The 18,366-nt window shown below is 33.8% G+C and overlaps 2 protein-coding genes across 2 annotated transcripts in view; one reads left to right on the top strand and one right to left on the bottom strand.

Annotated features, from left to right (window-relative positions):
• Positions 1-11,717, bottom strand: part of fars2 (phenylalanyl-tRNA synthetase 2, mitochondrial) — a 229,519-nt gene extending 217,802 nt beyond the window's left edge. The window contains exon 1 of the mRNA XM_056450881.1: positions 11,693-11,717. The gene's annotated coding sequence lies outside the window, so the exon portion shown is untranslated. The remainder of the gene's footprint in view (positions 1-11,692) is intronic.
• Positions 11,718-11,951: 234 nt separating this feature from the next.
• Positions 11,952-18,366, top strand: part of LOC130218711 (LYR motif-containing protein 4A) — a 92,172-nt gene continuing 85,757 nt past the window's right edge. Inside the window, exon 1 of the mRNA XM_056450962.1 lies at positions 11,952-12,044. Coding sequence (XP_056306937.1) covers positions 11,959-12,044 — 86 coding nt within the window. The 5' untranslated portion in view covers positions 11,952-11,958. The remainder of the gene's footprint in view (positions 12,045-18,366) is intronic.

Raw genomic sequence — 18,366 nt, 5'->3', positions numbered from 1 at the left:
TTTTGCTGATACTTACAAAGCCTAGTGCTGTCATTCAGACAGGTATGATTCATACTTCAGTGATATCTGTCAAGTGGCAGCAACATTGTGTGTGCTCTAAACTAAATTTATAAATGATATCTGAGCCCTCAGTTTCAAAATATGCTCCACAACGGCTTGACCGCTAATGAAACACAAATGAAAAACACTCACAAATGCAACAAAAAAATAAATAAATCACTGGCAGAAACAAAGAGAAAGCCTCAACTGTCCTTGAGAAGTTTTGTTCGTTTTTTAGAAAGAGATCGAACGAGAATTTTTCAACTGAAGAAAGAAAAGACTCTTCTCTGTTTCCAAATGATATCAGCAGTCTGTTGTGAGGAAAGAATGACACAACAGATCAACAAAAAGCAGAAACAAAACACTAACAAGCTGTCTGGATCTCCACAACATCTACAATGAAAACTGCATGTCATCAACATGAAAACAAGCATCATCTAACAAGACGGGATGAAAAACAGCACTGATCACTAAAGGAAATCTTTCGATGCAACAAGTAAATGAGAGCTGTTCTGAAAAAAAAGTAACTTGAATGAGTTCTCAAAGTATTCACATAAAAAAACTGTCACATTTAAAAAAAAAAGAAGACATTTATATAAGTGAAACGCCTTCTAAAATAAAAATAAATGTTGGACGAGTCTCGAGTCAGCCAGTGGTGAACTGACTGGATGGTTGGAAAGTTATGGTTTGCTATTGGTGCCCCTAAATAATATTTGCTCTGGAACAAATAATATAGAATCATGCAACAGAGCCAGCGGTACAATCCAGAATAAGTGTCTTCAACGAGACCGTTTTAGGCTGGTTATTCTGTTATTTATTTGCTATTTATTTATTTATAAGCTGCGTGTTTGAACACCATTTGTTCTTATAATATTGCAATAATATTTACCAAAAAATATTCAAAACTAAGCTGACATTTTCTGGAAAACATTTTAAAATTCCATTAAAGTTCTGCTTTTTCATGCTCAAATGTTTTATGAAAGCACATTTCCGCCAAGGAATAAACATTCAAAAAAGATATTTGTGACTTTTTCCTCACAATCTAATCACATCATAATATCTTTCAGTTCCGCAGATATGTATATACTGTATTACACATCATGACTTTTATCTCAAAACTACAGCTTTATTTTAATTCTGCGCTTATATATTATATGTTCTGACTTTTACTTTATCAAGTGTGTGCCAATACCTCACAATTCTTAGTTTCAGAGTTCTTTTTCTGCCTATTTATTCTACCTATTTTGAGTTTATATCTAAAAAATACACAATTTTACACATCACAAGTGTTTACACCAAACAATTGTAATTTTCCTTTTCAGAATGGTCCATGTATTTGCATGTTTTTATCTTAATTAGAATATCAGAAACAGCTGCTGAAACAGTTCTACACCTCCATCAACAACTGTCTGGTTCAGCTCAGCTACTAAATACGATCTCCAAAGACTATATCGAAAAGTTCGGAGTGCTGAGCGAATCACTGGTACAACCCTTCCTACTCCCCAAGAACTGTACTTATCCAGAGCGAGCAGAAGGGCTGCCAAAATCACTCTGGACCCCTCACACCCAGCACACTGCCTCTTTGAACTGTTACCTTCTGGTCGACGCTACAGAGCACTGCGCACCAGAACAGCCCGACACAGAAACAGTTTCTTCCCTCAGGCAATCCATCTCATGAACACTTGATGATAATAATTGTGGAACCAACATCACTGCTTGCTATACACTTTTATACACATATACACTTATTTAACACACTTTACATGCCAATTTGCACAAAACAGCTGCACATATAACGTTGTATATAGTAATAAACACGTACACACACTTGTCAATTTGTATATTTGCATTCACTACTTTCTTGTATTTTTTTAAATATATTTATGATCTGTTTTTTGTCCTGTCTCTGTAATCCTGTTGCACTGTAGAAGCTCTGTCACCAAAACAAATTCCTCGTATGTGTGAACATACCTGGCAATAAAGCTCTTTCTGATTCTGATATCTGATGAGCTTTTCAGTCATAGTGTGAAGTGTAAATATTTGTTCCTTGACATTGTTTTTTTGTTTGTTTTTTGCCTGATTTACATGTAATTAGATCAGAAAAAATATCTGTTAAGAGTTTATTTTAGTTTGTTCGTTACATAAAGAATATAGAAAGAAGAATAACCAATGAAAAACATGACATTTCCTTAAGGAAAATAATTATATTGAATGAAATATCATTATTGCAATACTCAACAGCCCTGTAAAAAATGCTGGGTTCCACATAATCAATTTGTGTTGGGATAGCACAATAAAATTAGTTAACATATTAGTTTTTACAAACTTAAGTGGGTTGAACATAAAATTTCAAGGATTGTGTTGCTCCAGCTCATTTTAAATAAGCAGTTTGAACACAGCATTCTTTTTTACTGAACATTCATTACATATTTTCCCAATATATTGCAGCCCTAGTTTTCATTTTACAACGTTGAGCTTACATATCCACTAAGGATGGAGCGTTACTGTATAATATTGAACTGTTTGGTAAGCCTGTTTGGTAAAACTGTTGGGTTCAATGCGCATATGGATATTGCGATACTTTTAATTTTGTGTTAAAATGATAAGATTATATACAGTATACAGTGTTTTATTTGATTAGATTTTTCAGATTTTGTAACTGAAACTACTGTTAGGTAGATAAAAAACATTAAAAGACACTGTTTATTTCAGTATTAGATCTGTCATATTTTATTGTATGTTGCTCGCCTTATATTTTTGTGCTTTTTTACTGAACATATCAAATACCGAAAGCGTGACCTAAAGCTGAAAACCAAACCAAGCCATGAGAAGTCTATAGTGTTGCACCCCTAATTCATTCATTGACTTTCCTTCGGCTTAGTCTTTGATTTATCAGGGGTCACCACAGCGAAATGAACCGCCAACTATTCCAGCATATGTTTTACACCTAGCGGGTGCTCTTCCAGCTGCAACCCAGTACTGGGAAACACCCATACACTCTCACATACACATTCATACACTACGGCCAATTTAGCTTGTTCAATTCACCTATAGTGCATGTGTTTGGGGTGTGGGGGAAACCGGAGCACCAGGAGGAAACCTACGCCAGAAACACCTACAGAAATGCCAACTGACCCAGCTGGGACTGGAACCGGCGATCTTCTTGCTACCTGAATTTACATCTTCTAACTGATATTTTTCAGAAATGTGACTAATTCCTGTAGGATTGTCCCAATTCTGACCCTGTCTTACAATTCCGAATCATAAACTTTCAATTATGAGTTAATGAATACATTAAATATTCTTTGAGTGGCATTTTCAGCTGTCCTTCCTCCCTCTGATAATTGGACTCCAAATTGAGACATCAACTCCAACAGCTGACATGATTTCACAGTCTGTTGCCTTGACCTACCGCTTACTGGTGACCTTTCCACTCAAAGCTATATATCCCATCTGCAACCGGGACACGTCTATGACCTTCTCCAGCTAACGCAGGGGATCGGACACTCTTTATATCCAAGCTCATCTTCAACCCTCAACCCCGCTGAGCACCACATCTCTCCACAATCATGTGTTATGAGCACAACATCGATCTCTGCGGGTCAAAGACTGAGCCGTTCCTCATGCATCAGAGACAGAAAAAACCAAGAGAAACATGTTCCTCAGAGAAGAGCGAGATGGACGGCAGCTTGTGTTTCTCATAAAGCTGATGCTGACGGCTTTGATTTGTAATCTGCGGTGAATTGGCTTTGGAAATATCATAATTCGAGCTGCCATGGGCCGGTATAAGATTCTAACGGTGTGGAAACCCTGGATGTTTTAAGAAACATTTATAACATTTTGGAACAGTAAACAAGTCAGGCTAAACAACTTAAATAAATCATTGATTCTGCTGTCTTCATGAGTTTCAAAAACACAGATTTCTTTACAGCTTGAAATAACATCTTTGGATATCTTACTTTTCTTTGAATATAAAGTAAGCAACTGCACTGTTCAGCTTTAGAGCATGCTTGGATGTTGGTTTAGCAATTTGTTTCTCCAGTGTTAGCTAAATTGTTGGCAGACCAGCGGCTTTTCTGCTGGAGATAATGAGTAAGATTGCATGGACACCAATCTTTCGATTTCAATGCGATATTGACAATACTCAATAAAGAGCCTACCATGTAAACAGCGACTTTAGATTAATTTAATCAGATTAAGGTCATAATCGAACTCAAGAGAAATCGAATTAAGATATGTGGAGTTTGCGATTTTAGTTGCATTATTGAAGTGCAGTACAGACATGTGAACACCTTAATCGAACTATTACAGTCATGTAGGTCTTTTGCGACAGGATAGTCCACACGCACACGGAAACGGCTGTTTGACACCTACCGAGTCAGTGCAGACCACAGACACCTGCATCTTGAAATGTGGAGGTTGTGAAAAGCGTGCGGTGTGAACTTTCATTATAACAGCACTCTTTCAGCAGTTCATAGTTGCATCCAATATCTCATTTGTCATGGGGGGCATGCATGAAATGTTCCCGAATGAAAGTGAAAGTGCCAAACTGCAGTTAAAGTCGACAAATTAAAAATGAAACTCAGGAGGACATGTGGATAGCGCAGTGACATTAATCGAGTTATGCGCTATAACATGTAAAACGGGACCATGAAAGGAACTTTCAAAAAGCATCTCATGTAAACACCTTAATCATATTATTGTCTTTATTAGATTAAGGCAAATAATTTGATTACTGATGTCCATGTAAACGTAGTCATTGTTGCCCTTAAAAACTCATTAAAATAGTTCATATACCATAGGAACAGTATAACAGAACATTTTAGCAGTTTTAAAACCTTGACTTTCTCAACCTGCAGTAAACCCTTAAACCGTTTATCATCCCATGCCTAAATTCAAATCTGAATCCTTGGCTGAAATATACATCACTGAATAAACACAGAACACAACGACTGAAAGCATGGATGAAAACACAGCATGTTTAAATCAACGGGCCCTATCATTCACCCGGTACAATAAGGCGCAAGACATGTTTGGCGCGATTTGTTGCTATTTTCAGACCAGCGCAACTGTAATTTTCATGTTTTGCGTCATGCTGTTTAAATAGCAAATCCATTTGCGTCACTGTTGACTTATGGGTGTGCTGGTCTAAAATAGAGGTGTGTTAAGGTGCATTGTTGGCGTGTTGCTATTTTGAGGAACTGAAATAGACCGCGCCATTGACCAACTAAAAGCTGCTCTAAGGTCCAGCGTAGAGCGTGTTAGTTATGCGCCTATGCAGGTCTGAACACTTACACATTGCTGAATACACACAGGATGTACAGTAATACACAAATATCTTTACGGATGAAAACAATTAAAGGATTAAAACGCTATAAAAATGGTGATTTTCTACATAAATATAAAAACCACTGCCTCCATGCCTAACCTCGGGGGGCTTTTTTCAGTTATAATATAATGTTATTATTATTAGCAGTATTATTTATTATATGCATATTTATATTTGTTTAATAAAAACAAGTTTAGATTTGTCCACCTGTAGGGTTTTGGAGACGTCAAAACTAGCCTAGAGCACCATCTGCTGTTAAAAAGAGCTGTCTGCTGTTAAAAACTAGGCTAGAGTGACATCTGCTGTTAAAAACTGAGCTAGAGCGCCATCTGCTGTTAAAAAAAGCTCTGTCTGCTGTTAAAAACTAGTCTAGAGTGACATCTGCTGTTAAAAACTGAGCTAGAGCGCCATCTGCTGTTAAAAAGAGCTCTGTCTGCTGTTAAAAACTAGGCTACAGTGACATCTGCTGTTAAAAACTAGGCTAGAGCGCCATCTGCTGTTAAAAACTTACCTAGAGCGCCATCTGCTGTTAAAAAGAGCTGTCTGCTGATAAAAACTAGGCTAGAGTGACATCTGCTGTTAATAACTGAGCTAGAGCGCCATCTGCTGTTAAAAAGAGCTCTGTCTGCTGTTAAAAACTAGGCTAGAGTGACATCTGCTGTTAAAAACTTGCCTAGAGCACCATCTGCTGTTAAAAACTTACCTAGAGCGCCATCTGCTGTTTAAAAACTAGGCTAGAGCACCATCTGCTGTTAAAAATAGCTCTGTCTCCTGTTAAAAACTAAACTAGAGTGACATCTGCTGTTGAAAAACTAGCCTAGAGCACCATTTGCTATTAAAAACTTGCCTAGAGCGCCATCTGCTGTTAAAAAGAGCTCCATCTGCAGTTAAGCACTAGCCTAGAGTGCCATCTAGTGCTAAAAACTAAGCTGAGAATTGAGTTGACAGTGCATAACGATGCACTTTAAAATTCTCAGAACTGTAGCTAGATCAATCTCAATGTTTCTCTACAGAAAAAGACTCAATCCCACCATCCAAACATTTCTGTTTTTCTAATATTCTCCATAAAACGTTTGATGAGCCATATTGACATATTTTATGATCCTTTTTAAAACCGTAACTTCTGATTTTGTCAGCAACACTAGTTTTACAGCCCATCGTGGACATCGACTCATCTAAAAGTACTGAAATGCACCAACAGTCATCAGTGTCTTAATTCAGCAAAGCTTCACAGCTCATTTTACAACAATACACGCATGTTCAACACTAACTCAAAATACATGAATTTTACTGATGGATGACAGTCATAACATAACCTCTCATAACATATCCGGCAGTGACTCAAAGATTAACACCTCGCATTGACATTCATTGGAGATGTGACTTACTTCACACTTTAATTTTAGCACAGCGCTCTTCAAACATCCACTCTTCACAGCATATGATTCCCTGAGCCAGCGTTTCACAGGCAATGTGGACTTTACTGGAGGATCTAGCAGACACTTTGTTCTCAATCTGAACCTGCTTTCAGATCTGCAGCCAAATGCATGGCTTGATTTGATGGCTTTCTTATGAAATATGGAGGACGAAACCAGCAAAAACAATAAATAAATAAATGTGCAAATAAATAAATATAAATCTACAAATTCCTGCTTAAATAAATACATAACTAATTAATAGTGCTGGCAGACTAATCATTAAAAAATAAATTACAAGGATGTTGGGGGAACAATATTTATGCTGGAATTTGTTTATATATATATATATATATATATATATATATATATATATATATATATATATATATATATATATATATTTTTTTTTTTTTTTTTCTATTTTTTTGCTCATTTATTTAGTAATTATTTTATTAAAGCAGAAATTTATGGAGTTATTATTTATGTATTTGCATATTTTTGCATATTTATATGTTAATTATATCGTTCAAGCAATAAATAAATAAATACGCAAATAAATAAATTAATGAATAAATAAATCCACAAATTCCTAAATAAACAAAACAATAAATAAATAAATAAATAAATGCGCAAATAAATAAATATAAATCTACAAATTCCTGCTTAAATAAATACATAACTAATTGATAGTGCTGGCAGACTAATCATTAAAAAAAATTACAAGGATGTTGGGGGAACAATATTTATGCTGGAATTTGTGTTTATATATATATATTTTCTTTCTTTCTTATTTATTTATTCTATTTTTTTGCGTATTTATTTAGTAATTATTTTATTAAAGCAGAAATTTATGACTTTATTTACTTATTTATGTATTTGCATATTTTTGCGTATTTATTTGTTAACTGTTTATGCAAGAATTTGTAAATTTATTAATTTATTTATTTGCGTATTTATTTATTTATTTATCGTTCAAGCAATAAATAAATAAATACGCAAATATTTAAATAAATGAGTGAATAAATCCATAAATTCCTGCATAAATACAACAATAAATAAATAAATATGCAAATAAATAAATAAGTAAATAAATCCATAAATTCCTGCATAAATACAACAATAAATAAATAAATATGCAAATAAATAAATGAGTAGATAAATCCATAAATTCCTGCATAAATACAACAATAAATAAATAAATATGCAAATAAATTAATGAGTAAATAAATCTATAAATTCCTGCATGAATACAACAATAAATAAATAAATATGCAAATAAATTAATGAGTAAATAAATCCATAAATTCCTGCATAAATACAACAATAAATAAATAAATAAATATGCAAATAAATAAATGTGTAAATAAATCCATAAATTCCTGCATAAATACAACAATAAATAAATATGCAAATAAATAAATGAGTAAATAAATCCATAAATTCCTGCATGAATCAATTAATTACTAAATAAATAAGCAAATAAATAAATAAATGTATATAAAAATCATAATGCTATATTATTTCATTATTTACCTGCCCGCACTAGTAATTGTGTATTTTTTTTTATTTATGCAGAAATTTCTGGATTTTTATATACATTTATTTATTTATTTGCATATTTATTTATTATTTTATTTATGCAAAAATTTATAGATTTATTTACTCATTTATTTATATATGCACGTATTTGTTTATTTATTGTTTTTGCAGGTTTCGTCCTCCTTTTCAATAGGAGTGTAATTAATATTGACTTTAGCACAAAACAAATGTGGATGGAGCTCAAATGAAAGCCACTGTCAGCATAAAGATATAAAGCACAACACAAGTGCAGAATCAGTCCTAAATCTACTGTAAAGCCTGGGACCACGATTTCGAAACTGAAGACGTCCTTAAAAGGATAGTACATGTAAAAATCACTTGTTCAAAACCTAATAGAGTTTCTTTCATCTACTGAAGACAAAAGAAGATATTTTGGAGAATGCTGGTTGATAGCATCCATTGAATTGCATTGTATACAGCATATTTTTTTCCACTATTGTTGATGGGTGCCAGCAACCAGCATTTTTCTAAATATCTTCTTTTGTGTTCAACAGAAGAAAGACATTCAGGTTTCAAAAGACACGAGAAAGAGTAAGTGGGGAGGTAATTTTCATTTTTGGGTGAACTATCCCTTTAAACTCAGTCTGACTGCTGCTCAGTTTTTGCACATTCTGCTATGAATGATCACATTTAAATAGCTGGCAATAGCAGTGCCCAGTGTTGCCAGTTTGGGCATTATGCCACCAAATTCACTGACTTTCTCACTGCTTCTGTGACTTTTGATAATGTTTTGCAACAAGGGGAAATTTTGGGGATAAATCTGCCAATTTTTGACAGTCTGTAAATGTGTGTGTGTGTGTATGTGTGTATGTATGCATGTGTGTGCGTGTGTGTTTTCTTGGTTCTCTCATTATCATACAGTATTACTGGAATCGATGCTCAGCCACTGTGTTTACACAAGGTTTTATTTATAAGGAGCAGATTGGAAGATTGGACAGGAATATATTTAGTTGTAATGTGCAGCACTGTCTGACAACAAAAACAAGGAAATGAGAACACTTTTTTGGAGCTTGATGGTATTAAAGTAGGAATAGACCATTAAAAAATAAATACATTTAAACGGAGGATATGGTATTGTGATGACATGACGAATATGTAAATAAGTGCATGCAATCACCTAATGACATTTAGAGACTTCTCAAACAGATTTTGCATAGTATATACAAATATAAACTATTTACACTTATATATACACTGCCGGTCAAAAGTTTGGGGTCAGTTTTTTTTAAATTATTAATTTTACTTAATAATTTAAATAAAATGATTCTGTTCATCAAGGCAGCATTTATTAAATGTTTTAAAAAAATTTATTGTTAAATGCATTTTTATTAAATATTAATTTATTATTGTATGTTGTATGTAGTTTCAAATGAAATTATTAACCCAGTCATTATTGCATTTATTACTATTACCAATAATAATAATAATAATAATAATAATAATAATAATAATAATAATAATAATAGTAATAATAATAATAATAATAATAATAATAGTAATAATAATAATAATAATAATGATAATAATAATAATAGTAATAATAATAATAATAATAATAATAATAATAATAATAATAATAATAATAGTAATAATAATAATAATAATAATAGTAATAATAATAATAATAATTAATATTAGAGTGATTTCTAAAGGATCATGTGACTCTGAAGACTAGAGTAATGAAGCTGAAAATTAATCTTTACAATCACTGGAATAAACTATTAAATTCAATTATGAACTACTTTTGAACCGTTATTTTATACAGCAATAACATTCACAGTTTGACAATTTGTACCGTATTTTTTATTTAAAAAATGGAGAAGCTTATTTTAAAACGTTTAAAAATCATATATATTTATATTTATTTATATATAATATAAATCCTCTTAATATCATAAGATGAAAAGATGAAGAGGCAGTACTTATGTTTTTTTTCCATGTACCATGTCCATTTATATTTGTGAAATGAAAATTTGTTTAAAAAGTTAATGTTTGGCTAATTCCATGACCAAATCATGCTTGTTTAATTTGACTGATTTTTGTACATCCATCACATTTTTTGTCAGTGCAGCATTTTTAAGAAGCAAAACATTCTTATCAATAACAATAATTTAATTAGTAATAATAACAATAACAAACATCATTATTTTTTTAAATAAAATAGGACATTACTTTTGAAATAACATCACTAAAATTATATTGAATAAATATAAATAATAGGTGACACGGTGGCTCAGTGGTTAGCACTGTCACCTCAAAGCAAGAAGGTCGCTCGTTCGAGCCTCAGCTGGCATTTCAGTGTGAAGTTTGCATGTTCTCCCCGCGTTTGCGTAGGTTTCTTCCGGGTGCTCCGGTTTCCCCCACAGTACAACACATGCAGTACAGGTGAATTGGGTAGGCTATAGTGTATGTGTGTGTGTGTGTGTGTGTGTGTGTGTGTGTGTGTGTGTGTATATATGAGTGTTTGTGTGTGTGTATGAGTGTTTGGATGGATGTTTCCCAGTGATGGGTTGTGGCTGGTAGGGCATCCGCTGCATAAAACATATGCTGGATAAGTTGGCGGTTCCTTCCGCTGTGGCGACCCCGGATTAATAAAGGGACTAAGCCGAAAAGAAAATGAATGAATAAATGAATGCATGTCAGTATGTTGCAGTAAACGTCTTACTTAAATTACATTAATGTGTATTTATATTATTACTATAGTATTAGTTGTAGTGTTTATATTATTATTATTACTACAAATAACATGTAAAAAACTGGCATTCAGCAAAAAATACCAAATTACTTCAAGTAGTATTTTCATTTATTTAGGTCACATGAGTTTGGAAGAATAAATAAGTTGGAATAAATCATAAAAATACAGAAGATATGATTGTGTACACCAGAACAATGAACCAAACAACCACACACACATGCTGACTGACTACAACCCGCAGATGAGCCTCATTAACTAATTAACTACACACAACACAGTGGTGTTATCAGCAACATTCAAATTAATAAAATATACTGTAAATTAACACCACATGGAAGGTCATACTTAATAAACTCAAGTTAAAGAGTCAGAAATATATAATAGCAGAATAATGACCAATTTAGACATGATTCAGTGCACATTTGAGTACTGGACATTCAAGTTTGATCAAGCTCTAAGTTAGCTAGCCTGATATTAACATGTAAACTCGACGAGCCATTCAAATCACAAGCGCCACATAATCCCCTCCACATTAAATCTCATTCCTTACTAGACAAACACAGAATAAATGTGTGCAAATCTATTAAAACTACTGAACAGCCATTCACTCACCTCTGTCAGGACGCGCGTGCTGTTTTTGAGACGACTGCTGATCTGCCTGAGTAATAAAATCCTAACATCGCATAGCGAATTTTGATTAAGACGCATCATGTGTGTTTTATTAATTCTATATGTTTCATACATAACAAACGTTATTTCTTAACCTCGAAAATCACCCTGATTTGTATGTTATCACTAAAGAGCGAGTGCATGTGTTCAGGCGCGCCTCTCGTAGTTGTTTTGGGTCCTTGCTCTGAACTGACAGCTTTGTTTTCAACATGGCGGCGTCCAGCAGAGAGCATGTACTGTCAATCTACAGGCTGCTTCTGAAGGAGAGCAAGAAATTCCCATCTTATAATTACAGGTAAATGTAAACGTGTGTGAATATAGGGGTGTTTATCAGATGCGCGCGCTCGTGTCATTCACGCGGTAGTCTCCGTGATTTACTGTCAGGTGTTTTCAGTCTCTGACAGGTTCGGTTCTGACTCTCCTGTGAGCTGTGAGGCGAGTGATAAATGAGTGATATTAAATTAGATTTGATATTTTAATCTGAACGCGTTTTATTTGTGTTATTCGGGGTCTGAAAATAAGACATATTTTCTGTGTTAATATTTTGACTTGTCATTTTCTGCAGATAAATGATATCCATGGCAGTGTTTTTGTGATGAGGTTTGGAAGAAATTGTACATACATTCATTAATTATCCTTCAGCTTAGCCCCTTTATTATTCAAGGGTTGCCACAGCGGAATGAACCACCAACTCAAGGGCATAGGTTTGCACTTAACATTGGTGGGGACGAGTGAATACAATCCCCCCACACCCCCGCCAAGAATGAATATTGTTTTTTTTATATTATATATTTTATATATCGCTATTAATTATTTAACTGCTATTAAAATATATTATTAATTAATCCTCTCTTCATACAATTTATTAAGTTAAATTAAATAGTGAGGCACGAAGCCAAGGGGGTTCAGGTGGTTTGAAAGACCAAAAGTTGGATTATTATAATTATATTTTAATTTATCTTATTATTCAAGTGGACAAATTCTCACAGAGGAAGGTTGAATGCACTGGTCAGTTTGTTATTTGCCAATTGGCTTCAGTTTTTAATTGAAATCAAGTTTTAACAAATCCCCCCCCCCCCCCCCCCCCCCCACCCCCCCAAAAAAATGATAAAAAAAAATATTTTTTTTAGAAATAAGTATATTTTCATATTTGAAGAGTTTATATGCTAAAACCTCTAAATGCCATTTAATCTTTTTTCTAAAATTAGCATTTTTCTCCAACTCCTGTATCAACCTCAAAGCCTTATCAACCTTATTAACCACCAACTTATGTTTGACGCAGCGGATGCCCTTTCAGCTACAACCCAGTACTGGGAAACACCAATACAGACTCATACACTACGGCCAATTAATTTTATTCAATTCACCTATAGTGTATATGTTTAGACTTGAAGCCAAAGCACCCAGAAGAAACCCACGCCAACATGAGGAGAACATGCAAACTCCACACGGAAATGCCAACTGACCCAGCCGGCACTTGAACCAGCGACCTTATTGCTGTAAAGCGACAGCGCTACCCACTGCGCAACCGCACTGTCAGAAATTGTACAGTTTATCAAGTAAAATAAATAAATGCGTCAGCGCAATAGCCTAGTGGTTTTTGTGCTGACATATGGTGCAGTAGCACGTCAGGGCGTCCCCGAATCCCGGCTCGAGGACATTTCCCTTCCCTACCCCCTCTCACTCTGCCACTTCGCTTCCTGTCTCATTACTGTCCACTTAAAAAAAGGCCAAAATAAATCTTAAAGAAATATATATTTATACAGATGCCATTTCTGTGTGGAGTTTGCATGTTTTCCCCATGTTGGTGTGGGTTTCCTCCCGGTGCTCAAGTTTCAGTCAAAACACATGCACTACAGGGGAACTGAATGAACTGAATTGGCCGTAGTGTATGAGTGTGTGTGTGAGAATGAGAGTGTATGGGCGTTTCCCAGTACTTGGTTGTGGCTAGAATGGCATCCGTTGTGTAAAACACATGCCTGAATAGTTGGCGGTTCATTCCGCTGTGGTGACCCCTGATTAATAAAGTAAACTGAAAAAAAAATGAATACAGAAATTAATTATTTTGGCGGTGGCTCAGTGGTTAGCACTGTCAACTCACAGCAAGAAGGTCACTGGTTCGAGTCCCGGCTGCATCAGTTGGCATTTCTGTGTGGAGTTTGCATGTTCTCCCAGTGTTGGCGTGGGTTTCGTCCATGTGCTCCGGTTTCCCCCACAGTCCAAACACATGTAGTATAGGAGAATTGGATGAACTAGATTGGCCATAGCGTAAGAGTGTGTGTGTTAATGAGTGTGTATGGGTGATTCCCAGGATTGGGTTACAGCTGGAAGAGCATTCGCTGTGTAAAACATATGCTGGAATAGTTGGTGGTTCATTCCGCTGTGGCGATCCCTGAAATAGAGACTAAGCCAAAGGAAAATTAATTAAATTAATTATTTTTATATTACTAATCTTATGAATTTTCAGTCAAGCTGAAAGATGGTGGGTTTCATGACCCTGCTTAAAGGAACAGTATTAAAACTTCTGTCATTATTTGCTCATCCTCCGCTTGTTCCCAACCGGTTTGAGTTTCTTTCTTCTGTAGAACACAAAGGAAGATACTGAAGAAGAATGCTGGGAATAAAACATTCATAAAATGTTTCCATTTTAAAAGTATGGCACCTATTTTATGTTTGTGTAAAACCGCACTTTGTGCAATGCTTGTCATTTAGTACTTCATTTACGATCTTATACAGTACATATTAAAGGGACAGTTCACCCAAAAATGAAAATACTCCCATCATTTACTTGTTTCAAACCTTTATGAGTTTCTTTCTTCTGTTGAACACAAAAACCATCATTTTGAAGAATGCTAAAAACCCGTAACCATTGACTTCTAGTCAATAGTTCAGCATTCTTCACAATATCTTCTTTTGTGTTTCACAGATGTAAGAAACCCATAAAGGCTTTCGAACTGTTTGAAAGTGGGTAAATCTTGGGAGAACTATCCCTTTAAGCAGTTTCATCCAGTAAATTACTGAGATAATAGTGTTCTGTCGCTTCATGAACTCATCTGAAACTGTGGTTTGTTTGACAAATCTTGCATCAAATCCAGTGCAAACACTGCGAGAGCATCTCTAGCAACACGTGTCTGTCCTCATCTCTGTTTCCTTCATGGCAAATCTCTACAATTGGTTAAAGTCAGTCAGAGCTGAAGTCAAACACGCCTTTTGACATCTGTGGAGGATCTGCAACACTTTGCCCTTTTGATTGAGCTTTATTGTATTGATCAGTGACCCGGTAGAGTTGTGAGGTTGGTGGGTTCTAGCATTAAACTTGTTGTGTTTAAATATTTTATTTAATTGTATTTTAATTGTTTTTTGTTTGTTTGTTTTTGTTTGTTTTTTTGTTGTTGTTTTTTTTTTTTTTGTTTTTTTTTTGGCTTTTTAACATTGAATTTTTTTTATTTTTAAGTCTTTTGGCTATCTAGTCATGATATATTGGATCTGCTGGCTTAATTTTATTTTAATTATTTTTAATCTTATTTTGTATGTTTTCAGTCATTTGGTTACCAGTCCTGATGGCTTTAAATATTTTATTTATTTATTTATTTATTTATTTATTTATTTATTTATTTATTTATTTATTTATTTATTTATTTATTTATTTATTTATTTATTTTTGTTATTTATTTATTTTATTATTTATTGAGCCTTTAGGTTACCAGTCCTGACATTATATTTCACCCACTAGCTTTTTTTATTATTTTATTTTTATTTTTATTTATTTTATTTTATTTTATTTTATTTTATTTTATTTTATTTATTTTTATTTTTATTTTATTTATTTTTTTATTTTATTTTTTTTTATTTTATTTTCAGTCTTTTGTTTACCAGTCCTGGCATTAAACCTGATGGCTTTAAATATTTTATTTATTTATTTATTTATTGATTGATTGATTGATTGATTGATTGATTGATTGATTGATTGATTGATTGATTGAGCCTTTAGGTCACCAGTCCTGACATTATATTATACCCACTAGCTTTTTATTTATTTTATTTTATTTTATTTTATTTTATTTTATTTTATTTTATTTTATTTTATTTTATTTTATTTTATTTTATTTTATTTTATTTTATTTTATTTTATTTTCAGTCTTTTGTTTACCAGTCCTGACATTAAACCTGTTGGCTTTAAATATTTTATTTTGTTTTTTTATTTATTTTTTTATTATTTATTTAGTTTAGCCTTGGTCATCATACCTGACATTAAACCTGTTTGACTTCATCACTCCTGTCACTTTATACTGTGTATCATGTTTGTTTATTTATTTATTTAGATGTTTTCTTTTTAATTCTAACCTAATTTAATTTCTATTAAATATTAGCATGGGTCATTTATTTTTAATTATTATTTTTCTGAATATTTTTTTTTTGTATTGAAGTTTTTCTGTGTGAATCCCGAAGCAGAGGAGCATCACAGTTGACATTACTTTTAGCTTATTCATCACATAGTAAATAGAAGGTCCGATGAAGTGTGTTGCATTCTGGGATACACAATATCCTTACACCGTGTGCTCTGTTTTATGCTGCGCCACATTGTGGGAAATGTAATTATTGTAGTAAGCCAGATATATTTCTATGCGTACAGAAGCCAATCATATTCACACATCCTATACTGCAGAAACAGTGTGATTCTGATGGTGTGTTACTGGAAACACCACCAACCAACTTCTGCACCTCACACTTTAGCTTTTTTTAATCTAATAATCAAGCCATAATATCATTCCAAGTCATTGTCTGGATATTCTATCATCCTGCTGCATTTATATTACAAATAGCTCTAAAAGGCTTAAAGTGTGGACAGAATAAAAAGCTGACAGCCACAGGATAATAATCTGCCACCCACTCAGTTTCCATAGAGCTTTGAGTCTCGCTGTAATTCAGCCTTTAAAGTCTGCTGAGTTTTACTGTATTACAGCTCATGAACGGCTTTACCATTTTATCTGCATAACGGGTATTATCATCGTAATTAGGGCTGCACGATATTGGAAAAATCTGACATTATTCTGTGACATGTATGTGTATATATATGTCAGATTTTCCCAATATCGTATATGTATATATGTGTGTGTGTGTATATACAGTATATATATATATATATATATATATATATATATATATATATATATATATATATATATATATATATATATATATATATATATATATATCCGCCAAAAATGAGATAGACATTGACTTTGACAGAGGCTTTAGGCACGTAGTACATGTTCAACAAATAGATTTGCTACTAATCATCCAAATCACAGCATCAGCACATTTAGAAATAACAGTTTGTTGGCAAAAGTCGCTAAACGCCACTTGCCTTTGACACCAAAAGCCGCTATCCCGAGAACTATTAAGAAGACGCGAATCGAATCATATGTTTTCAATGTAGCAGCGCGCTGATGAGCCGGCTTTTATGAGACTGTTTTATTCTGCTTTCAATTTCGATTTCGTGAATGCTATGATGATAAACAAGAGACCAAGACCTTAAATATGGTGAGAATGAATGAATGAATGAATGACTTCTCAAATTATCTGAGAGGCATCCCCTTTTGCCCAGTAGACCTACCTTGTGTTTTATTCGCTAATTTAAGCTATTTTTTTTAAAGAACTAAAACTATATATTATTTATATTACTTAATGATACATATACATCTAATAAGCTTTTTATATTAATGGACAATGCACAGATACTGATGTTAATTGTTAATTGATGTTAGTTTCTTTTAACCTAGATAGATAGATAGATAGATAGGTAGACAGATAGACAGACAGACAGACAGACAGCCAGCCAGCCAGCCAGCCAGCCAGCCAGCCAGCCGATATCCGATAGATAGCTCCGCCAGCCGAAATCATGTCGCGCGCACCCAAAACGAACCTCCGCAAACACATCGATGACGTAACATTCGCCGCACTCAAGCGAACTAGCGGACGCATCGAGTATAAACCAGGCTTCAGGGTGATGTCACGTAATTTGCGATAAACAGGGTAGGGTGATATGACGCTCTCCACATGTAGCGAAACCAGAGCATAACAGATGGCAAAATTGGAAAATGTAAGTTACTCCTGCATACTCCTGGATGGAGAAAGACGAGTTTAAACAGTGGCTGAAGCCTGGCGCTGAAATCAACCGTGTAATATATTATTTCAAGCTATGTTTCTTCCAAGCTTATCTGAGTTCTGTGGCATGGTTGTGCTCCATTGATTAAACCACAACTGTTTATTAGCAACTGTTTATTAAGTTAAAGGTTTGAGACTGATTAGAACTTGAATTGGCGATGAGGTCTTAAAATATTCTGAGAAGGTCTTTAAAAAGTCTTAAAAAGGTATTGAAATTTCCTTTAGGATTCCTGAATATACCCTGTAAGTAGTCATTTGTTGAGTGTAGTTTTCTCTTTATGCATTGTGTAATTGCTTCGCACTACTGTGCAAGTCCTGCCAATAAAGCTGATTTGGATTTGAGAGTGAAAGAGAGAGACGCAGGGGAGGAGAAAGAGTGAATGAGATGCAGGAGAGCTCAGAGCCACTGCGAGATGATTGAAAACCGGAAACAGATTCAGTCAGAGAGA

Source organism: Danio aesculapii, chromosome 24, assembly GCF_903798145.1.
Source record: "Danio aesculapii chromosome 24, fDanAes4.1, whole genome shotgun sequence".
Taxonomy (NCBI): Eukaryota; Metazoa; Chordata; class Actinopteri; order Cypriniformes; family Danionidae; genus Danio; species Danio aesculapii.
Note: the sequence above shows the minus strand (reverse complement) of the source record. Positions and strands in the feature narration are given on the sequence as shown.